The sequence below is a fragment of the Balaenoptera ricei genome, chromosome 9 (genome assembly GCF_028023285.1).
Source record: "Balaenoptera ricei isolate mBalRic1 chromosome 9, mBalRic1.hap2, whole genome shotgun sequence".
Taxonomy (NCBI): Eukaryota; Metazoa; Chordata; class Mammalia; order Artiodactyla; family Balaenopteridae; genus Balaenoptera; species Balaenoptera ricei.
In genome coordinates, this window is record NC_082647.1 from 38,188,835 (window position 1) to 38,213,934 (window position 25,100).

Consider the following 25,100-nt stretch of genomic DNA (forward strand, 5'->3'; position numbering starts at 1 on the left):
GATGGCCTGTTTTCCCTAGTGGCTGTATCACTTTCCATTCTCATATACACAGTATATGATGAATGATCCAATTTCTCAACACCATAGTCAGCATTTGGTGTTTTCACTTTGAAGAGTGGAGAGGGGATGGGGGCGTTCTGATAGGTAGGTAGTGAGATCTTATCATGGTTTTGATTTGCATTTCCCTAATGGCTGATGATGCTGAACATCTTTCACATACTTATTTGCCATCTATATATCCCCTTCAGTGGGATGTCTTTTTATGTCATATTCCCATTTTCTAATTGGATTGCTTTTTCCTCTTGAGTTTTGAGAGTTCTGTGTATATTCTAGATACTTGTCCTTCATTGAATATGTGGTTTACAAATATTTTCTCCCACTCTGTAGCTTGTTTTTTTCATCCTTTTAACAGGGTCTTTTGTAGAGCAAAAGTTTTCCATTTCAATGAAGCCCAATTTATCAAATTTTTCCTTTTACAGATCATGCTTTTGATGTAAAGTTGAAGAACTCTTTTTGTCTAGCCCTGTATCGTGAAGGCTCTCTCCTAGTTCATTTTTCCTAAAAAGTGTTATAGTTTTCTATATTACATTTAAGTCCATGAACCATTTTGAGTTGATTTTTGTATTAGTTATGTCGGATAATTTTAACATCTCTATCATCTCAGTGTTGACATCTCTTGTCTTTTTTTTTTTTTTTAATGATTTTGCTTTTTTTTGTAAAGCTATTTTAATTAATTAATTTATTTATTTATTTATTTATGGCTGTGTTGGGTCTTCGTTTCTGTGCGAGGGCTTTCTCTAGTTGCAGCAAGCGGGGGCCACTCTTCATCGTGGTGCGTGGGCCTCTCACTATCGCGGCCTCTCTTGTTGCGGGGCACAGGCTCCAGACGCACAGGCTCAGTAAATGTGGCTCACGGGCCTAGTTGCTCCGCGGCATGTGGGATCTCCCCAGACCAGGGCTCGAACCCGTGTCCCCTGCATTGGCAGGCAGATTCTCAACCACTGCATCACCAGGGAAGCCCATCTCTTGTCTTTTTTCATTCAATTTTATATCTTGGTTTTGGGTATGATGAGTGATTTTCAATTGAAATCTGGACATTTTTGTATTATAAGACTCTGGATCTTATTTAAACCTGTTTCAGGTGGCTTTATGTCACGCGACTTGGCAGGGTAAGGGGTTGGGTGCCAATTCATTATGGCCAGATGGAGGTAGAAGTCCAGGTTCCTCACATTGTCTTCACTGACACAGACCAGTTGTCATGAAAGTACCTGCTCCCTATCTTGCTCTCCACTCTGGAGAGAGATGTTGGGTGCCTCATCACAGCCTTGTGAGGATGGAAGTCTTGGCTCCCCATTTGGCTTTTGCAGGTGTGAGAAAGGCCAAAGTGTTTTGCGGAATTCAGCTGCAGTAGAGCAATGACTGCTAAAAGTTTTTTCTTCTTAAACTGCCCATTTCCTGATCCTTTGGCCCAAGAGAATAGACTTTTGGTTGGGGGGGATTTTCGTTGCAGTAGTTGGTGTTTCAAGACGGCCAGCTTCTTTGGCTCCAGGGGTGGGATATATATATAAAAGAAAACCCAGAGAACTCAGCACTATGTCCTTCCTTGGGTCCAGGGTCTCTAGCCAGTCTTTTCTTTCCACCTTCCAGAGTCATCTTCTGTTTGTTTTATATATAATGGAGGGGTTTTAGCTGTACTTGGCAGGAGGAATTGGGAAAAACATATATACTCCGTCTTCCCAAAAGCAGAAGAAAGGCTCCTTCATTTTGGTTTTGATGGTAACATTTCAACTGCTTCCTGGCAATACAGCTCGAACACAATTCTAAAATTATAATGGCAGAGCAAACAAAATCATAGGAAATGCTCCATGTGGTCAAAGACTGCCCGAGGTCAAAAGCTAGAACACTTTTTCAAACTGCTTTGTATCCATAGGCAGGGTTGAAACTGCCAAATTTCTCTGGGACATGCATGGCCTGTAGGGCTTCACAGTGTAATAATCAGTGCAAATTAAGAGACTTGAGAAGGCAATGCGTGAAGCTCGTGGATGGATTTGATCGTCCGGTGTGCTACAATTTTAGGAAAATCACATAAAGTGAAACCTTCCCCCACGTAGCTATGTTGTACCCCTTGCCATGTGAAAAACCAAACTCTCTCTAGGTATGTGGGATGAAGTTTGCGAGAAAACACGCACTTAAATTGTTTGGCACCTTAGATTTTATGCTTTAAGGCTCTTTTTTTTTTTTTTTTTTTGAGTCCTCAGGCAGACCTGGTTTGAATCCTACTCTTCCCTTTGATTAACTACGCATGCTCTTGGGCAAGTTACCTAGTATCTTTAGCTTCTGTTTCTTTGCCTTTAAAATAGAGAAAATAATTGTACTTATCTCAAAGTTAGTGTGAGGGTTTCATCAAATCTGTAAAAGTGTTTAAACAGTATCAGTACCTTTTAGCCATTAGTAATTGTGGTAACAACAGTGGTCCGTAATATTATTATTATTATTATTGCAGAAGTAATACCTGTGTTGTTGTTGTTATTGTTACCGAATTAACCAAAATCAATTACATACTCACAAGTATAGAAAAGAAAGGTGGCTTTAATCAGAATGCCGGCAATCTGGGGAGATGGTGGACTCAGCATCCCTCAAAAACCACCTGCGAAGATTCTGCTCAGCCATGAAAGATTTTAAAGGGAAACAGGGTAGTAATCTCAGTTCATCATTGAGATGGGGGTCAGAGTCATTGCCGTCCCCAATGTGTGCAGGCTTATCAACTCCCTTGTGATCTTCCTCTGGATGTTATCTTGTCCATACAGTTTGGTCACACATTCTGTTCGGGAGATTACTGAAGGGAAAGCTAGGGAAGAGATCTGGTCATCTGTTAATTACTTATTCTTCATTTCTACTTCTTTGATGTACGGAAAGAACTGACAAGTTAGGCAAGGTATTGTGTGATTAAAAGATTTGAAATGTGTGCTTGGGCTGGAGATGAGTAGAGCATGGAGGTCCCTGGTTTAAAAGTTAGTTACATTATAGCTTTGCTAAAGTGACAAGAAAAGGGGCTTCCTGCTTTTATAGCAAACAGGGCAGTTTCCTGTAAAGAATGCTTACATTATAACGAAGTCTATGGTGAGAAATATGTTCTGGTCGTTGACAAGGTCATTTCCTCTGGGCACTGAAGACCTGTCTAATTTCTTCATCATTTTCTCTTATTTAGAGAACAGGCTTTCTTTTTTTTTTTTTTTTTAATTTAATTTAATTAATTTATTTATTTATGGCTGTGTTGGGTCCTCGTTTCTGTGTGAGGGCTTTCTCTAGTTGCGGCAAGCAGGGGCCACTCTTCATCGCGGCGCGCGGGCCTCTCGCCACCATGGCCTCACTTGTTGCGGAGCACAGGCTCCAGACGCGCAGGCTCAGTAACTGTGGCTCACGGGCCCAGCTGCTCTGCGGCATGTGGGATCTTCCCAGACCAGGGCTCGAACCCGTGTCCCCTGCATTGGCAGGCAGACTCTCAACCACTGCACCACCAGGGAAGCCCGAGAACAGGCTTTCTGAATAGGGAGTCTTTACATGCAGTCCTACACTGAGCACCCTTCAGTCTTTACAGAAAAAGTGCCCACAATAAGCAGACATAATGTAGGTAAAAGTCGGTCCCACAGTGTGTCGTGGTGAAGTGTCTCAGCTCTCTGTGAGTACCACGGCTGTCACCCTGCCTCCCAGTAACACCAACAGGACGACCGGCTTCCACTATTGTCATAATTCCAGATAATAGTAGCCTTATTTTTACTATCTAAAAGAATTATACTTTTTGTTCTTCTACCAACTGCTCTTTTAGCTTTAAAATACTCTAGCTGGAAAAAAAAAAGCAGCACCATTGTAATCAGTTCCTTTCAAACATCTAATTGCATGTGGAAGCAGATTTTATAAAGAGGCATATATGGCTGTTTGTTCACACCCTCAAACTAATTGGACTCCAGAGTTCCTTACAAGTGATAAATGCTTCTTTTCTTTACACATAATTCTGTTCAGCACCATTTATAGTGCAGGTGACTCAGTTCAGCAGGAACCACGTCTAAGACATACTCTGCATTTGTTGAAAGTTTTTGTGCACCATGGGCTGTGGCTGGGGGAAGGAGAAGAAGGCAGGAGAATTCTATGAGATGTTTCTGGGGAAAATTGTGGGTATGTATAATAGAAGGTTTCTGGAAGACTGTTGTAGCCGTCTAATAATCTTATTCACAGTTATTGGTGGAAAAGCCCAGTGTGCTCAATCGAGTTGTGAAATGGATGTAAGCCACTATAGCATAGAGTTCTTTCTGACGGTGATTTGTACATAAAAAAGTTCCAACACTAAAATGAAGTGAATCTTGGCCAACAGTGGTTTTTTATTTATTCTTTTTAACAAATTGTGAGTCTAGGGTTTTCATGTAGACACTTAAAAATCTCTTAAAAACAAAGTTACATTACGGGTAAAAAATATGTCATTAAAATATTGGACGTCTAGGCCTCTTAAGAGGGTTAAATGTTCTTGGAGTTCCTAAATTGATGAAGTGAATAAATAAAATGACATTGTACACTAAATATTGGGATTGACGACATGTCTTAAATATGCCAAGATTAGATATCAGGATGACAAGTTGTTTGCATTGGGCCTAAACCAGATGTGACAGATATAAATAGGTAATAATATGGATTCAAAGAGGTATTCTCCTAGGTATGGTGACTGTAAAGATTTAATGAAAGTCTATTCACTTTTGAATAATTTTTATTATTACTAAAATTATTAAAAATAATGTCATTTAAGATATTTCACTATTCACAGAATGTATGTTGAAATAAATATTCTGAGAATATTGATCTAGTAGCTGCATTGGAGACAGTGTAGATAGGATGTAGAAAAACTAAGAGATGAAACATTGAATGCATTTCTACCAACTAGATTTACATTTTCATGTCAAGACATAAGAGAGGCTAAAAGGTACAGACATTGGTTATCAACAGACAGATTCTTATATACCTATTTGTATTTGAAATATAACCCCCAAGCTCAGTTATATTTCCTCAATAAAATAAATCAGCCTGAGCAGCAGGAAGAAGAGCCAGAGATACCTAGGTTAACACCCCAGCTTCACCATTTTCTGACTGTGGAATGTGGGATAAATATGTTATTAACTTTAACAAATCTCACTGTAATGTTAAGTTAATAGTGTCCACCCAACAAGGCTCTAGTGAGGGATAAACTTGATAATATAATCAAAATACAGAAACTTACACATAGTGCCATTCCATAAATGATAATGTTGTCATAATATCTTTTTTTTTTTTAAGTATTTTTTTTTTTAAAGCTTGATGGTATTCACATTGCTTAATTTGTGTCATGCTTTATTTATTTATTTATTTATTTAATTTATTTATGGCTGTGTTGGGTCTTCGTTTCTGTGCGAGGGCTTTCTCTAGTTGTGGCAAGCGGGGGCCACTCTTCATCGCGGTGCGCGGACCTCTCACTATCGCGGCCTCTCTTGTTGCGGAGCACAGGCTCCAGACGCGCAGGCTCAGTAACTGTGGCTCACGGGCCCAGCTGCTCCGCGGCATGTGGGATCTTCCCAGACCAGGGCTCTAACCCGTGTCCCCTGCATTGGCAGGCAGATTCTCAACCACTGCGCCACCAGGGAAGCCCTATTTTTTAAAGTTTAGAGATATAATTGACATGCAAAAAGTTGCATGTGTTTAAAGTCTACAGTTTGATAAAATTTTGACATAATATATATACCTGTGAACCTTCATCATCATCCAGATAATGAACATGTCTATTACTCTCTCAAGTTTCTGTGTGCTTGTTTGTATTCCCTCCTTCTTGCCCCTCTTCATTATGTCATCCCCAGGCGACCACTGAGCTACTTTCTGTTACCATAGATAAGTTTGCATTTTCTAGATTTTTATATGAATGGAATCATACAGTATGTGGTTATTGTTGTTGGATTTTTGGAGGAATGGGGGAGGAGGAGGGCATTTTGACTTCTTCAATATAATTATTTGAGTTTCATCAATGTTACTCTGTTTATCAGTAGTTCATTTCTTTTTAACGCTGAATAGTATTTTATTATATGGATATGCTATAATTTGTTTATTCATTCACCTGTTCGTGGACGTTTGTATTGTTTCTGGTTTGGGCTTTCTGTTCTATTTATCTATTTATCTATTTTTCTATGTTGACATCAGTAATACAGTATCCTGATTACCATAGCGTTATAGTTTAGTCTCGAAGTCAGGTAGTCTAAGACCTTTAACGTTGTTCTTTTTCAAAGTTGTTTTCACTATTCCAGGTCCTTTGCACTTCCATATGAATTTTAAAATCAGCTTGTCACTTTCTGTCCCCCAAAATACCTGCTGTGATATGGAGTGGGATTGCATTGAATTTATATATCAATTTGGAGTGAGTTAACATCTTAACAATATTGAATCGCCCAGTCTATGAACATAGTATATCTCTCTATTTATTTAGGTCATCTTTAATTGCTCTCATCAAGGTTTTGTAGCTTTCAGCAGATCTTACATATATTCTGTCATATATATCACTAAGTAGTTCATATTTTAATGGTATTATAAATTATATTATTTTAAATTTCAATTTCTAATTGTTCGTTTTCATTATGCAGAAAATTGATTTTTGTACACTGAACTTATTATATTCTTAAACATTGATTAACTCACTTAAGTAGTTCTAGTAGCTCATTGTAGATTCTGTAGCATTTTCTTTGTACACAAATATGTTGTCTGTGAATAAAGACAGCTTTTTAAAAATTCCTTTCCAATCTGCATTTCTTTATTTCTTGTTCTTGCTTTATTGCACTTACTAGAACCTTCACTATAATGTGAGTAGAAGTGGTGAACTGTTTAAGTTTTGAGATGTCTGAAAAGTCTTCATTTTCTCTGTTTTTGAAAGAATTTTACTGGGTAACAAATTCTTGGTAGATAGTTGTTTTCTTTCAGTACTCTAAAGCTATTACGCCACTATTTTCTAGCTTGTGTTGTTTCCAGTGAGAAATCTCTCATCCTTATCTTTCTTCCTCTGTATATAATGTGTCTTTTCTTTCCTCTGACTAGTGTTAAGATTTTCTCTTTATCACTGGCTATCAGCAATTTTACTGTGTTGTGCTTTGGTGTAATTTTTTTCATGCTTCGTATGCTTAGGGTTTGTTGAAATTCTTTGATACATAGGTTTATGCTTTTCAAAGAATCTGAAATTTTTTCCCCTTATTTCTTCAACTACTTTTTCTGACCCCTTCTCTTTGAGGTCTGCAATTACGTATATATTTTGCTACTTGAAGTTGTCCTAGAGTTCACTGTGCTTTTTTCTTCTCTTTTAGATTTTTTTTTTCTCTGTTTCATTTTGGAGGATATCTATTACTCTGTCTTCTTCTGTATTGTCTGTTGACTGAAAAAAAATACACAACCTAAAAGTTGAGAATTATGTTTTATTCAGTGGACTTACTGAGGAGTATAGCCCCAGATGGCAGCCTCTCAGATAGTTCTGAGGGACTGTCCCAAAGAGGTAAGGGAGGAACCAGGATATATAGGAGTTTTTACTGAAAAAAAAAAAAAAAAATGTAGTCGAACATCAAAAGATTATTGCTAATCACAAAAAACAGACATCTCAAGTAAATGATTTTAGTGCTTTTCTATGTATGAGAAGATTCAAGAGTCTGGGCTTATTGAAATTATTCCTTTGATGTGCATCTTAACTATCTAGGACCAGTATCCTGTTTTCTCCATCCTGAATTCCCCTCAGGGTGCACCATCAGGGATGGCTGTAGTAGATGATGACTCAACAGCCTTTGTAGACTGAAACGGCAGGTGACATTCTTTGTCCACAGTCTAATCTGCCATTAGTCCCATTCAGTGAATTTTCATCTCATACATGACAGTCTTCATCTCTAGAAGTTTAATTTGGTTCCTTTTGAAATCTTACATGCCTCTAATTAACATGTTCAGTCTTTCCTCAAGCTTCCTGAATATATACAATACAGTAATAATAACTATTTTAATGTCCTTGACTGCTAATTCTATTATCTGTGTCATTTCTGGTCTGTTTCTGTTGATTGATTATTTTCTCTTCTCATTTGTTTCATCATTTTTTCCTATTTCTGTGTAAGCCTAGTAATTTTTTATTGAACGCCAGACATTGTAAATTTTACCTTGTTGGGAGGTGAATTTTTTTTTAATTCCAAAAAATGTCTTTGACCTTTGCTGTGGAATGAGGTTGGCAGTTTCTTGGGGACTGTTAGATTGTTTCAGGCCTTGCTTTTGAACTTTTTTAGGTAGGATCAGAGCAGCATTTATTCTAGGAGTAATTTTTCCCCACTACTGAGGAAAAGAGTACTTTTAGTGCTCTAACTGATGCCCTGATGCCCTATTAATAGTGAGGATTTTTCAGTCTGGCTGGTGAGAATAAACACTATTCTCAGTCATATATGAGCACCAGTCATGTATGAGCTCCCAGTCCTTTCAGGTAGTTTCTTCCTAGCCTTGGGTTGTTTCTTCATACACATACACTAAAATATTCATGATTGTTCCCTTAAATGTTCTATTTCTTGTGTTAAGTATCAAGGGTTCCTTTGTGCATTAACGAAGTAATATGTTGAGCTTAGAGGGTATTTCTGCTAACCCATACTGGTTAGTTCTTAAATATTTGCCCTAAAAAGTATGTAGGGATAATTACTTGTCATATCTGTGTGTGGCAGATGATTATCCACATGCAAGGAGCCAGCTTGCATCTCTGGTTACCCTGGCATGGCCATTAAGTAGCATCCTCAGGCCTCCCATGGCCTTGGTGGGGATACGTTTGACTGTCCTGACTTAGCTGCCTCTCTTGGTAAATCTGACTACTCAGGGCTTTTAGTCTCAGATTTTACATGTGAGCCTATAATCTTTTTCCGTGTAAACTCAAAGAAACCAATTCCCAATTAAACTGAATTTCTCTAAATCCACAGTCAGTTACCACTGATTACTTCTCCTGTTGTGCTTGTATTGTTTTAAATGTAACTAAAAGTAGATAAATTCTTTGCTGAGCAAAAAAGTTTGCATTGAAAACATATATTTTAAGTTAGAAATGCATCAGGAAATGCAAGTGATAGCAATTTTATAAGTCTTCAAATCTATGGATGCTATATATATATTTTCTTTTTCATTTTTAATTTTTAAGATTTGGACTTTGTAGGAGTCAATCACATAGCACCCAAGCACAAAAGGATCACAGTTAACTTAAACTGTTCTTACACTTGTGATTGCCAAGGGGGAGGGGAGATGGGGGAGGGGTGGGTTGGGAGTTTGGGGTTAGCAGTTGCAAACTAGTATATACAGGATGGATAAACAAGGTACTACCGTATAGCACAGGGAACTATATTCAATATCCTATGATAAACCATAATGGAAAAGAATATGAAAAAGTGTGTATATATATATATATATATATATATATGTTCTGTATTACAGAATCATTTTACTGTACAGCAGAAATTAACACAACATTATAAATCAACTAGACTTTAATAAAATAAATTTTAAAAAAATAAATAAACTGTTCTTAAAAGGAGATTGAAACCAACATTATGCAATGTATGGCTTTTTCGACACCCAACAAGTCAGCAGATGAGCACTCTGATGAGCTGGAGAAAGTCATGTGAATTATAAATGGAGCATGAAGGTACAGGAAGAGCTTTGGAGTAGAAAACCCCAGGAATAACTACAGCTCTGCCAGTTTCTAGCTGTGTGACTTTGGGCAAGTCTTTTAGCCCACCAAACCTACATTTTACTTTCTTTAAATTAGCATTCCCTGTGCTGTACAGCAGAAATTAACACAATGTTGTAAATCAACTATACTTCAATTAAAAAAAAAAGAAAAAAATTAGTATTATACCCCCTACCTTATAACACTGATATGAGGCTCAAACAATATAATGAACGAAGACATAGTAAATGCTTAATAAATGGTCAGGAGCCTCAGTACCTTATCTTCTTTAAGTGTGTGGAGTTACTTCCCTACTGAAAAGCTTCCACCCAAGTTAAAAAAAAAAATCCACTCAATTTTATTTTATTTTTTCATTATTTATTTATTTATTTATTTTTGGCTGCGTTGGGTCTTCGTTGCTGTGTGCGGGCTTTCTCTAGTTGTGGTGCGCGGGCTTCTCATTGCGGTGGCTTCTCTTGTTGCAGAGCGTGGGCTCCAGGTGCGCGAGCTCAGTAGTTGTGCCACGCGGGCTCAGTAGTTGTGGCTTGCAGGCTCTAGAGTGCAGGCTCAGTAGTTGTAGCACACAGGCTTAGTTGCTCCACGGCATGTGGGCTCTTCCTGGACCAGGGATTGAACCCGTGTTCCCTGCATTGGCAGGCGGATTCTTAACCACTGTGCCACCAGGGAAGTCCCCACTCTAAATTTTAAAGTGCATGTGTACCAAGTAAATGATAATCATTACAGGGAGAAATTTGACTATAATATTATGGTTAATTTAGATTAAGACAACATCATAGGGTAAATTTGGATCATAATGGGTTTTCTTTTCAAGTGTTCTATTTGAGATCAGTTGAAGGTAAGTTACTGCTGTTCTTTGATGTACTTACTAAAAAACATGCTTCCTTTTCTTTTCAATTAGGGGGAGTTTGTTGCTTGTCTCCTGTCCCTGTTACGGCAAATGACAGATAGACATTATCAACAGCTTCTTGATAGTTTCAATACAAAAGAAGAACTAAGGGTAAGTGACATTTTTTAAAGTGTCTAATATATCTTTTTAGTTTCTCTTGTTCTCATTCATCATCGTTCAGATGGGTTTTTGACAATTGCTTTACCTGATTCCATTAAATTCTGTCTTTTATCAGATTTATCCACAGATTTGCTCTTCTGTCTTGATTCTTTAAAATTTCTGTACTCAAGCCACGCAATTAATTCTTATTTTGGACAAGCATATAGGATTTGAAATGCCTGCCATCAAAGTCCAGTAACCTAGAAACAGAATAACAGAACTAATGAGACAAAAGCAAATAGACTGAGTCTAGTTAAGTGGACTTAGAAATATTGCCTTAATAGCAGATAAGGGAGTATGTATTACTATATCAGCTGATTTCATCCCTCTAAAAACACAGTGAGAAGTTCTGGCTACAACATTCTGACTAGGGAGGCAGAGCTGTATTTGACATTCTCTGTGGCCTTTGGTCTAATCAATATGCTGTGCTACTCTGACAGTGACATTAAATGGAAAATATTGATACTGGGTTTGTAAAAATCCAATCTTTGCTAAGATTTAGGTGACTTTAATGCTTCCTTCATGGTGTTCACTAAAATCTTAGAAGCTGATTGTCCTCAGTCACAGGAATGATGTATCTTCTGTCCGTATTTACTTTTATTTCTCTTCCATCGCTTCAGTTTCTAGACAGCTTCATACATAAACCATCAAAATGGAAGGGTCACTTAACTGCTGGTGAAACCATACTCTTTCTCGGATGGGACTTGAACCCAGCCAAAACTAAGATTGGGACTCGAACCCACGGTCTGGGACTTGAACCCAAGTCACCCTCAGATTGGGACTTAAACGCACGATCTCTGACTTAGGAGGGGACTTGAGCCCACTGTCTTTTTTTTTTTTTTTTTTTGACAACTTTATTGGAGTATAATTGCTTTACAATGTTGTGTTAGTTTCTGCTGTATAACAAAATGAATCAGCTATACATATATATATATCCCCATATCTCTTCCCTCTTGCGTCTCCCTCCCATCCTCCCTATCTCACCCCTCTAGGTGGTCACAAAGCACCGAGCTGATCTCCCTGTGCTATGCTGCTGCTTCCCACTAGCTATCTATTTTACATTTGAACCCACTGTCTTTTTTTTTTTTTAATGTTTTTATTTATGTATTTATTTGGCTGTGCTGCGTCTTAGTTGCGGCATGTGAACTCTTAGTTGCAGCATGTGGGATCTAGTTCCCTGACCGGGGATCAAACCCGGGCCCCCTGCATTGGGAGCGCGGAGTCTTAGCCACTGGACCACCAGGGGAGTCCCAAACCCACTGTCTTTTAATTGAAACTACTCACCTGGTATCAGGACTTACTGAAGCTCAGGTTCTTTTGTCTCAGAAGAGAAAGAAGTCAGCATGAGGCAAAGCGATAGGCAAAGAGTGAGTTTATTAGCATAGGATGCTTGTGAGAGATACAAGCAGGCCAGCAAGGGAGCACGGCCCTAAGAACAAAGAGGGCTACACTTTTATAATCAAAGAAAAAGTGGGGAGGGGAGAAGACGACTTTCTTCCTCATTTTTGGGTGCATGTCAAGGCTTACATCATTAGTTCCTCCTTTGACCCTATATGGTCTAACCAGGACTGTCATGGCGCTATTTAAATCATATGTGTATTAGCAAAAGGGTATTAACATATACTTAAATATGGTAGTTCATCTCAGATTTTGGTATAATGTCCCCTTTCACCTAGTTTCTTTCCCCTTTCACCTATATTCCTGTCTTGGCTACATGCAGAATGCTACTCTTCAAGGACCATTAATTCCCTGACTTCGTGTAACATGATTCAGATCCCATATCTACTGTCTTGTGTTTTAACTATCAGGACTTGTGGCTTGAGTGTGCCTGGCCCTTGAATGCACCTGCTCTTCCTAAAAGGTAGTATAGATTGTTGCTAGGTTACTGGATTATTTTGTTGAGTGGTCATTAGCTTACAACAGTCTCCCAGACTTCCTTAAAATTCCCTTCCCTAGTGGGATTGCTAAACAAACTATTTAATTATCCTACTCTATCCCTATCACTGGGGGATGGAGAATTATAAGACAGTGATTATAGTCACAGTGTAACGTTTGCATGATTACAAGCCTTCATAGTGCCTTAGAGGAAGAGTTCTAGATTTTTTTCAATATAGATAACACATAGGGATCACTTATCTTTGACTTTTAACTGTTGTATCATCTCAGAAGAATCTCTCATTTACCTTGGATCAGTTGACAAGCTGAGTCATATGAAACAAAGAATAGGTTTGGGCAGATGTAATCTATCTGACAGTTGATTAGCATATGCCCAAGCCTGAAAACATCATGTTTTTCATGCTTATATTTAATCTTGAGTTTAGAATTAAAAATGGATAAAGATCTTAGAACTTACCCACTTACATACAGAAACGCATATGGTTAAAAAGGAAAATAATTGTGCAGTTATTAATTTTCATCACAAGTTGAATATTTAACACAGCTGAGGAGCCATTAGGTTTTACTCAAGAAGTATATGACTTCGTATTTCAAAATTTCACATAGGAAAAATTACATATTTTCACAGGGCCTGGGAATAAGAAAAAAATAGTAGAAAAGCATAAGCTGAAAAACATGATTTGTTTAATCTAGGTATTGAGTTTTATGCCTTAATATTCACGTTAACAATAATAAAGCAAATGAAAGTAATGAATAAAGTGTTTTATGTGGCTTTCCCTCATTTCAGTCAGCCACACACCTTTTCAAGGGACACATGTTTCACACTTCAAAATAGCCGGACCTAAAAACAATAAGAAACAAACCTGGGCCTTCAGGCCAGGGAAATTTTTTTAACAATATTAATTACTCTATCTGTCCTTCAGATTGAGTAGTTCTGACGTACCAAGTGCTACCAGCATTATTATGCAACCAGAAACAAAAAGGCCAGTTCCTGTAGGGGGAAGAGTCAAACTGGTAATGGGCAGTAACACAGGCAAATGAGAGTGGTGAACACACAGAGTAAGCACACGGTGCTTTGGAGCACCTAGGAATTGCTGTCAGCCCCAACTCAAGGCTAGAGTAAAACTCCCCAAGAGAGGTCTCAGCTGAGAGCTGGGTGGGAGTGTGCTGTCCATCTTTGGCTGAGACATTCAGATCTCTCAACTAAAACATCACCTGAATATCCTAACTGACATACCACAGCTGCCATTCCACCTTTATAACGGTTATTAGAATCGGGAATATTTTTGTTTATTTGCTTATGTGTATCCCCAACTCCTAGCTACTAGGTTATAAACTTCTTGATGTCTGAAACGACGGCTGGTTCACTGCTGTGTCCTCAGATCCCAGAACTTGCCTAGCATGCTGTAGGCATTCAGGCAACATTTGTAGATTGACAGACCGACTGTACAGTGTGAGGAAGAGAGATGTAAGACATAAGGCTCTGTGAATGTGCATAGACTTTATTTTGAGGATATTGGAAAACTATGGAGGGTTTTAAGAAGGGACAGACATGATCACATTTGTGTTAAGAAAGACCTATCTGGTTGCACTATTGAACTATCGAATGTTTGGTGAACTTGAGCATTTTCAGTGCATTGGTGGGGGTGGAAGCCAAGATGTCATGGACTGAGGAATTTTTTAAAAAAAAGAAAAAGATATAGGGGATGTAGACAGTGTTTCAAGAAGAGGAGTATAAGGTGTCTACTGAAGGAGAACTTGGGATGTCAGAGGAATATTTATCATGGAGGAGACTTAAACATATTTAAATAAAAATGATCAGAGCTGGTGGAGAGGGAGACATTGAAGATAAAAGAGGTCCTAACTCACAGGGGGAAGTCTCTAAGAAAGCAGCAGGAGGGACCTAATTAGCCTTGACTGGGAGGAAGGACTGACTGGGAGGAAGGACACCTTCCCCAGTGTAAGAATGGAAGGGGGATAACTGGAGTGAAGGCAAACTGGAGGGCATTTATTTTACTAAAGGTTAATTAGTCAGCTGGTTTTAATCTGTATTTTAAAAGTTCAAATACCACCTTTTAACAAGTAAAGTTTTCCTGTTCTCAATTTTCTTCAAAGTCAAGTATCCATATTTATGCTACTGAAATCTATGTTACAAGATTTTCCAAAGATGATAGCACTGGTCTCTAGTCCCTTGTCTGAAGTCCTTCTACCAAATGTATTTCAGAAATCAGAATTTTTGAGATTTCAGAAAGATAATACGGCACATATACTGTATAGTATCATATAGCACCTCCAGTAGAATTGGGGGTAGCAACTACAGCTGACCCTTGAACCACATGTAGTTGAAAATCCACATATAGCCTAGCGTCAGCCCTCTGTACACGTGGTTCCTCCCTATCCACGTTTCCTCCACATCCATGGCTCTGCATCCACGGATTCAACCAACTGCGGATCGTGTAGTACTGTAGTATTTACTATTGAAAAAAAATCTTTGTATAAGTGCACCTGCACAGTCCAAACCCATGTTGTTCAAGGGTCAACTGTATAATCAAACATCTCAGTATTTCTGCAGCTAAATAAAATATTCGCTCTAGGTGGGATAAATAAAGACTATGAGTAGTTTGGGTCAGGCTTTGCTGCCAAATGGATTATAAAACCAAAAATCTTAGAGGACTATGGGATTTGGGTATTGTGGTAAAGGAACTGACGACCTCAAACAGCAAACATTTATATAGAACTTAGTACATGTAAGGCACTGTTCTAAGAGGCTGATTAATATTAACTCATTTAATCCTGAAAAGAACCCCATGAGGGTAAGCACTATTATTATTTTATTGTGTCAGTTGCTTGACTCAGTAAACATTTGTTGAGCACCTTGGCTAGATGTTGGGAATATCAAGACTAATAAAACGATCTCTGTTAATGCCTTAATGTTATCGGGGCACCTAAATCACTAAGTTGTAAATGAGTGTGATGTATAAGCAACAACAGTGATAATGGCTAACAGTTACGTAGTACCTCCTCAGCCCCACTCCCTCAGCCATGAGGCGGATGCAGCGCTAAACTCTTTTCTTGCATCATCTCATTTCACTACTCCCTGCGATGAAGATTAATACTATCATCATTCCCAAGTAATTGGGAGGGCTAGGAATTCTATTAACGTCTCAGTTCTTTGCTCAGGCAGCTAAACTCAGCTTTTGCCTGAACTTTAATAAACCTTCCTAAACGAAAATCTTTGCTATCAAATTGTATAACATTTCCTTCGTCAGCTCTTCAAAAGTAATGAGGTAGTTCTAGTCATGAAGTGAGGACGTCTAAAAAGGCTAAATTGGCAGAGGGAGAGTTTGGGATTTGGCGGGGGGGGTATTTTTGTATCTACATTTAGGTTAGAAATTGAGTAAATAAGGGAATGACCAGTAAGGAAAGGTACAACTTAATAGAGTGATATTAATGAAAAATGATAACTGTTATTGGGATTAGACACTAAAAATCCCACATAACCCTATTGGTTTGAAGTAATAAAGCGTATGTCCTCTTTTCCTCCACACACATGTATTCTGTTCCCCAGAGGTAGTTGCTGTTAACACATAGGGGTGTATCCTCATAGACTATTTTCTATGCTATATCCACACGTGCATTTTTTAATGGAATCATACTGTTCATAGTGGTTGCACGTCTTTTCACACAATAATATACCATGGACATTATATAGCCCAGTACATTATTCATTCTTCTGAATCTCATTATATGATGATCCATAATTTAATTATTTCCCTTTTAATGGGCATTCAGGATGTTTCTGATTTTTGCCATTAGAAAGGATCCTGTGGTGTACATCTTGATACATATATCTCTATGGATTTGTGCCCTTATTGCTGTAGAATGAACTTCTGGAAGTAGAACTGTTGGATCATGGGATATATACATTTTTTTGTTGTTGTAATGAAACTCTCTAGGAGTTAAGCCAGCATTTTATTTATTTATTTTTGGCTGTGTTGGGTCTTCGTTTCTGTGCGAGGGCTTTCTCTAGTTGCGGCAAGCGGGGCCACTCTTCATCGAGGTGCGCGGGACTTTCACCGTTGCAGCCTCTCTTGTTGCGGGGCACAGGCTCCAGACACGCAGGCTCAGTAGTTGTGGCTCACGGGCCCAGTTGCTCCGCGGCATGTGGGATCCTCCCAGACCAGGGCGCGAACCCGCATCCCCTGCATTGGCAGGCAGACTTTCAACCACTGCACCACCAGGGAAGCCCAGGATATATACATTTTAATCTTAATTGATACTGACAAATTATATATTGAGATTTTCAAATTAATCTTTTTTTGGTTGTTCTTTATGCCTAGCATCACTGCTTTTTTTCTCTTCTTATCAATTCAAAGAGAGATTTGGCCTAGCATTTCCCCGTGGGTCTCTAAATCAAAATGAAGGTTGAAAGGTCTGTAATTCTCAAGTATCTGCTAAGCCTAGTGCAGTTTTAACTTCATTCTTGCTTGGAGAACCTGGGTGTCTCCAGGGTTACTGCTGGAGTGGCTTCGAGCATCGTGAACAGTAGGCCATTTCTTCTCCTTGGTCCTCAAGTACTTGTGAGTCACAGCGTCACCTGAAGTGTGTAGGAGCGCGGACCTGAGCGCTGGTCCTCTGCATTGTTTCCTTCCTTCTCTAGAATATGCTATTAGTTTAGAAATGAACAAAAGCAAAAACTAAGCAGTGATTAGGGTTTTCTTTTTCCTTCTTCTGTAGTCAGTAATGTTTTATTATACACCTACCTTCTACTGGGGCCATATCCCTGGCATTTTATGTATATAGAGAGCAGTAAGACTCCTGTTTTTTGTTGATTGTGACTTTTCATATAGAACTGTGGGGATCTTGCTCTAAGCCTGAGAGTGTACATGTTCTGGGAGTTATGTACAGCATTATTATTACCTTTCATTGTCTCCCTTATACTGGCCCACTAGCTTTCAACAATGATATCTGATCAAGTCTCAAGCCAACTTTAAAACTCTGAGGACTTTACATTAACTGCAGGACAAAGTCCAGTCTTTTCGTCAAGTCTTCCTTATCTTCAGTCTACCTTCCATCCTCGTCCTCCATCCCTTTCCAAATACCTTTCATTCCAGTCACTTAAGATTACTACGATTACTTGTATATTCCTAACAAACCATATAGATAATTTTTAATTCCTCTGGATCTTTTTTTTTTTTTTTTGTCTACCTGAAATGCCTATTCTACCACCACCTCACTTCCATTGCCTAATTTGTACCCCGTTAATCCCTTCCCTGGTTTCAGCTCCTGCTGTAAAATCCGGCCCAGGTATCACTTTTTTTAAATGAAGCCTTCATAGACTACAGTGCCCCTCTGTGACAGCATGTGCAACAATGCATGTTATTATTTGTTGTTTCCTTGTATTCTTGATGACTATGGGCTCTCTGAGAGTAGGGGCTCTGTCTTTGTGTCCTAAGCACAGAGCCTGGAACATTAAATCTTTGTTGAATGAATCAACCCTCATAATAAATGTCTGTCTGCTTCAGAAGCCATCTTTTTCCATACAGTTATTTCAACTTATAGTCTTTATTTTATTACAGAAAAATAGTTCTATAGTTCTTGAGGATTGAGGACCATTTGAGAGTTATTTTTGCATAATGTACTTAAATAGTCAATTTTAAGGATATTAGTTTCAATGTGATAATGATTATTAACACTCTTTAATTGAATTCAGACCTTGCATCAAGGGTGTTACACATTTGAAATTTGTGGCAAAATTTTAAAATAAGATTGACTATAGTCTAAATCATAAGTAAAGGAAATGTGTATCTAGAAGGCTCTGTCACATTCATTGCTCTTGACATAAGGAGACAGTGTCCCGGGCTGTCTACGTACCTCATGATGCTTTTTTTCCCAAATCTCTTAACTCAAGTTTCATGATCTCAAAAGGCCTCCTTCTGTGCCTCCCCAGTTCTGTTTCATACACCTGATTTCTATCTGTGCTATTCTGATACTATAGTACGTGTAAACACAAAACAATGTGTTATATACTGTAGTCAGAAAGTCTTTGTAAAACCGGAATTTGATCCTCTTACATGTCTGCATAAAGCCCCTCAGTGTCTCCACATCGCCCTCAGGATAAATTTCCAAACTGCTTACCAGGGAAAAGGTATGAGATTTATTTACCTTGTATTTATTTATTTACCTTTGATTGGTCCCCATTTATCATTATCTTTCTATCTATTTATCTATCCATCTTTTTTTTTAATTTTTTTTTTAATTTTTGGCCATGCCGCAAGGCATGTGGGATCTTAGTTCCCCACCCAGGAATCAAACCCACGCCCCCTGCATTGGAATGCGTGAGTCTTAACCACTGGACGGCCAGGGAAGTCCCTATCCATCTTTTATTTATCCCTACTTACCTACCAGCCCCATTTCTTGCCACTTCCCTTTGCAGCCCGGGCAACCTCTGTCTTGAGTCTGAGGCTTGGAGGTGCCCTTCCCTCTGTGTGGAATACCTGGCCCTCAGATTTATCTTAGTTTGTACCACGTGCGTAAATAGATTAGCATTCATCTTTCCCACAAAACTCTGAGCTCCAGGAAGGCAAAGGTCACATTCAACTAACTTAACTCTGGTGTGGCATGTTGCAGGCACTCCATAAATATTATTGCATGAATAAATGAAAGAGTATATTTTACCCCACTAGGTGTCCCCAGCATCTTACACAGTGCCCGGCACATATTAAAGGACCCGATATTTATGAATGAATAAGTGTTAATGATAATGTAACATCATAACAACTGCTCCGGCTTTCTTTTCTATTTGAATGTGAGACTTTTTATTGTTTTTGAAGGTTTTCGCATGAACGTTCTTACTTGAACCTCTCACACTGCAGAAAAAGTGTTTCTGTAAAGTAACACCTCCCTGTTTGTTTTTTTTTACTTTGAACCCTTATTTGAATAATTACCGGGAATACAGTTAAGTAACCATGTTGTGCTATTTGAAGTAAACAAACAGAAAAGAAACTGCTCCCAGGCGGCCAATTTTGAAATGATGGCATATGAAACACTTATTTCTGTGTGCTGTCCAAACAGGAATATTATTACAGCAGTGTTCTTTTTCTAGATTATAAAAAGAATCTGTTATTTATTTATCGTTATGTGTGCAAAATAATTTCACATATCTATGCAGAAGTTCTTGTTTAGTGAAATAATCAGAGTTGAAAAGTACTCAGAACAGACAAGGAAATACCATTGTATTGGGGGAGGGAAGGGAGAGGATGTAGAATCTAGCGTTCAGATCTTAGTGCTTTAAAACATTGGAACTGAGTTTGAAATGTAACCTGTCGCATGGCAGCTGACAAGAAATACTTGCTAAATTACATGTAAGTACCACAGTGGAAGGTGTTTGTGTTACCATCTGCTAAAACATTAGCCTACAGTTGAGAAATAAGAAACATGTTTGCATACTGTATGAATACATACGTGATCATATTAATTATTTTTAATCTTCTCTAACTACAAGGGACCTTGAAGCCCCCGCATTATAAAGCCTCAGAGCTCAGTTCCAGAGAGGTTAAATAAGTTACCAAGGTCACTGAGCCAGTTAATGACAGAGGCAGGATTAAAATCTAGATTTCCTGATTCTCAGTATAATGTTCTTTTATTTTCATTGTAAGGTTTCTACAAATGAATGTCTTTGGTTCTGTAAAGGTAGATGAAGCTTAGAAAGCTACCTGAGACACTGAAAAGTTTTCTTCAGGGAAATAAAGGTTGATGTCATACATAAGCATTGGCACAAGGTCCCATGCTGGCACACCTTTTATTATATTTTGTGAGATAAATGGGAATAGGAAAATGAGACGGTACAGAAACAGGTTGTCTGTCTCCAATCCTATACCTGGAATAACGTCACCTTTGTCCCCTGCACTACAAAAGAATGATCCAAGTTGCTAGCCCAGAAGGTAGATATCTTGCCTCCTGCCACCAATTTTTCAGCCAATTTTTTTCTCTGTGCAACAGACATCACACTCTCCTATTTCCCACCGCGAAAGGTGCTGCCTCCAATTTCCAATTCCGTTAAAAGATTGAAGGAGAAAAGATGAAACATCAGTATTTTAGAATTTATTTAAACTATTCCTAAGTACTTATAGACTGTGAAAAAACAAGCGACTCACCACCTTCATGATTTTTTTCTTTAATATCTATCTAAGCAAATGCAACAAGACAGGAAACTAAAGTGAGCTGTAACACTTTGAAAGGTAAATGCAAACATCATTTTTCTCAGGGATTATATGTGTTCATGTCTGGGAAACTCAAAAGAATCAACCGGAAAACCGTTTGGAATAAGTTTTAGAAATGCATTAAAAAGGGCTTCTCACAGTTTTAGTGTGCTAATGACCTCCTATCCCAAGGGAGGGCTAGAATGGGAGATGTTTCCCAAAATTATCTGACCCGTAGTAGAATACATTTGGGAAACTGGTGATTCTGACAACACAGGGAGAATCTGTCTGGCCATTTAAAGAAAGATGACCTATTGGGCATGTTTCCACATGGTACGTACTACACATCAACGTATGTGTGCTGAAGCCAAAGAAGCTAAAATAAATTCTTGTCAAAATATTTATGCGTTTGATCAAAGCTGTTAGAATATGTAAACACACACACACAACTCCCAAATGTTTCTTAGTTTTCTAGATTCTATCTTTCTGTCTTCTAAGGGTATGAGTGACAATCGTAATCTTATATTCAAGCAGCTTACGTGTTTAACATAATGTGTTGTTGGGTTTGATAAATAAAACTCTTGTGTTTGGGGTGTTTTTTCTAAGCAAAACCATACTGTTGCCTTCAATAAGATTGTTAAATATATTTTCCTAGCAGTACTTAAGTTACAAAAAAATTTTTAAGTTTTCTAGTTAATAAATCTAAATGATAGCTAGATTGAGCCAATCTCTTTTTGAGTAGGGCAAGCTCCATTTTATTCATTACCTGCGGTGTGTTATCTTCTTGATTCCTTGTTAAGTATAACGTGCTCCAGCACTTTGAGCCTATCTCTTGTAACGTTTTAAGAAATGATATTTCCATGCCTGACAATAGCTTCTTGTCAAGAGTGTTTCCAGGTGATCAGTTTAAAGATAACATCTCCGTAAATACCACTCCCCCTGGTATGGCATCTCTGTGAAGAATACCTTGACACTCTTAGCTTCTAAGGACTTGTCACTGGGCTCAGCTTAGCGCACATCCGTTATTTCTATTTATTCTGCATAGGACCCTCAGATTCTATAAACCTGCATGCATCCCATTAATACTGCATCTTCAGAATGCCCTCTAAGAAACCTGGGTTTTTGCTTAAGATGCTTTTTAATGAACATAAAATCATCTTAAGCAAAAAATTTCTAAATTTTGACACCCACTTAAAGGAAAGCAAAATCGAACCAGGACTATTTACAGTTCTCTTGAGTTGAAAAGTTCTGAAGTTTAGGACACTGTAATAGAAGAAAGAAAATATATTTCCCTGCTAATCTTCTGTTAACTAGCTTTCCATTTTATTTCTAAAACCTAAATTTTTGGAGCTTATGAAGAAAACCCAGAAGTCATTTCCACTGTGCATGAGAAAGAGAAGGAAAAAGGAACATTTGGGAAGGGTAGCAAACCAGCTGGGTGCTAAGAATGGGAAGGGTAATTATTCCCTCTCCTGGGTAAACTATTGAAGTAGGGCTCCCTTCTCTGTAATTGCTTTGGGAATGGTAACAACAGCACTGTATGTGTGTGTGTGTGTGTGTGTGTGTGTGTGTGTGTGTGTGTGTGTGTTGACAGTTATAATAACTCAGTAAAATTGTCTCTTTCCTCCTTATCCAAGGATTTCCTGCTGCAGATATTTACTGTGTTCCGAATATTGATACGCCCAGAGATGTTTCCAAAGGACTGGACTGTCATGCGCTTGGTGGCTAACAAGTAAGACATTTACATTGATAATAATTGCAGCTCATTGCATAGGGGGAGAGGAGACTGCAAAACAGTCTTTTCACTTTGATCTCAAGTTTGAAACCTCCAAATCCTGCAGTTCTTTTTCTTTGCCTCTGAATTAATTTCTCACTCGTTTTTTGGGTTGTTTTTGCTTGTTTATTTTTTTTTAATGATTACTATTTGTTTTAAATAGGTAATATATTAATGTAGTTCAAAACCAAACAATATAACAGAGTATGCCTTGAGAAGTCCCCCTCCCATTACCTTATTTATCACCTACCCCCAGCCTGAAGTAACCACTTTTATTAGTTTCTTGCATGTCCTTCCATTGTTCCTGTATGCAGGGCGTAGCAGGTAGCACAGTAGGTAAACTCTCCTGCACATCTCTCTTTCACTTAAAAATCCTGGCAGTCTTTCCAAATCAACACGTAGAAAGCTCCTCATTCATTTATGGTTTCTTTTTCTTTTGTAGCTGTATAATATTCTATTGACTAGATGTACCATAGTTTATTTAACCAGCCCTGTTGCTGGACACTTGAGTCGTTTTTGATCTTTCTTAATTCATTTTAACTCAGCAGAATCCATTAAGCATCTCCCATGTGCTCAGCACTGGGAATAAGATATGACCCTTGAGTGGGACACATGAAAATTGAAGATCCTGTTATACACCTGAGAAATGTGACCAGCAGAAGGCTGAAATAGTGCTCTGAAGGAAGTTCAGAACTAGATACACACATATGGGAAGTTGCTGATGTAAAAGTGAATATCTGAGAGTTGATTAGATTAGCTTGTATTAAGCATATCAGGGGGCGGGGGAGGTAAAATGATCTGAGGTCAATACTTAGATGAATAGGAGTCAGGAAAGGAGAGTAGGGGATGGTCAGAATGGCAGGAGCTGTTCCTGGAGGGCACAGTGTCATGGATTTATCTGCTGTCACACTTCTTGCCTTTAGTATCTCAGGATACAAAATGAAGATGAAGTTTTTTTAGGAAAGTGGCCTGATCTCCACACTTGTAGTTTACCCTATTTCATAAGCATTCTTCCCTTGAAGCCCACATTTGCCTGCCTCTCCTTCTTCGTTTTTCTCCCATCCCCAACACTCTCATGCTTAGGGTGAAGGTTAGATTCTCCAGGTATCTATTCATAGACCAAGGACGCTGTATGTCCTCCCCAGATGCCCAGATATGATGGTGGTAACAGCCTCAGGAAAACATGGTTTGATTTTGATTAGATATGCCTAATATGGCTTCTGCTGCAGTATACATTTATAAACGGGGAGGTGTTAAAATGCTGTGTTAAAAACTTGGTGAAGTAACAAACAGTATAATATGGCATATTATATTTTACATAAGTACAGAAACAGCTTTTCCATTTTGAAGACTAATTGAGACTCCTGAAATAGCTCTCTTTAGAGTTTAGCATATTTCGTTTGATATCTGTGAGTAGAATCAAATATCTCTTCATCTGGATGTCCAGATGCTACAGATTTAAGTGGGAGCCGTTGGTCATGTATCTGGCCTTATTACCAAAGAGCAAATATTCTGGGTACCTGGCAAGGGCTATGGAGTGGTCCAGGCTGCTGACATCATCATCATACAGCATCATCATTTGGTCATTCTGCCTGCCCTGTGTGCAGAGGGATATTTTGACTTGAATTAGAATTTTCAGTGGGGGACTTCCCTGGTGGTGCAGTGGTTAAGAATCCGCCTGCCAATGCAGGGGACAAGGGTTCAAGCCCTGGTCCGGAAAGATCCCACATGCTGCGGAGCAACTAAGCCCATATGCCACAACTACCGAGCCTGCTCTCTAGAGCCCACGAGCCACAGCTACTGAGCCCACATGCCACAACTACTGAAGCCCGCACACCTCGAGCCCGTGCTCCACAACAAGAGAAGCCACCGCAATGAGAAGCCCGTGCACCGCAATGAAGAGTAGCCCCCCCTCACTGCAACTAGAGAAAGCCCACGCGCAGCAACAAAGACCCAACGTAGCCAATAAATAAATTAATTAATTAAATTGAAAAAAAAACCAGCAGCTGTTATTAAAAAATAATCTATTTTTTTTATTTTCAGTGGCAGAAAGTCAAACTGAAAGTAAATTTAACATTTTGTTCCTTTTGTACAAAGGCGGTGCTTGAGCTTCTGAAAACCATGACAGCCATGTGGCTTTTGATATGAAATGCCATCTCGCTCTGCCCCTCCTAAAAATCTCTACTCTATTTAGGAAGACTTTATGGTCACATGAGTGGGTAGCAGACTTGGAAGTCTAGATTCTGTTTTTAAGTAAACATATGATGTTCAAGATTTTCATCTAAATAGGAACATGATTTTGTTAGAGATGAGCTCTGTGTAATGCATTTAAACAGAAGATTAGTCCCATAGCAAACCCAAGAAAAAAGGCCATAAGCATTTGCTGAATGCAATAACATCATTCCATTGCCACCCAAGTCAGTGCTGATAGGAATCTGGCACTAC

General features: G+C 38.6%; 1 protein-coding gene across 3 annotated transcripts in view; it reads left to right on the forward strand.

Moving 5' to 3' along the window:
* The window catches only part of DOCK4 (dedicator of cytokinesis 4), a 492,329-nt gene that overhangs the window by 380,876 nt on the left and 86,353 nt on the right, over positions 1-25,100 (forward strand). For all 3 annotated transcript variants that reach the window (XR_009505001.1, XM_059933591.1, XM_059933592.1), the window contains exons 26-27: positions 10,638-10,736; positions 22,519-22,613. Coding sequence is in view for 2 of the 3 variants with exons in the window: in XM_059933591.1 (XP_059789574.1) it covers positions 10,638-10,736; positions 22,519-22,613 (194 nt within the window). In the remaining variant the exon portion in view is untranslated. The remainder of the gene's footprint in view (positions 1-10,637; positions 10,737-22,518; positions 22,614-25,100) is intronic.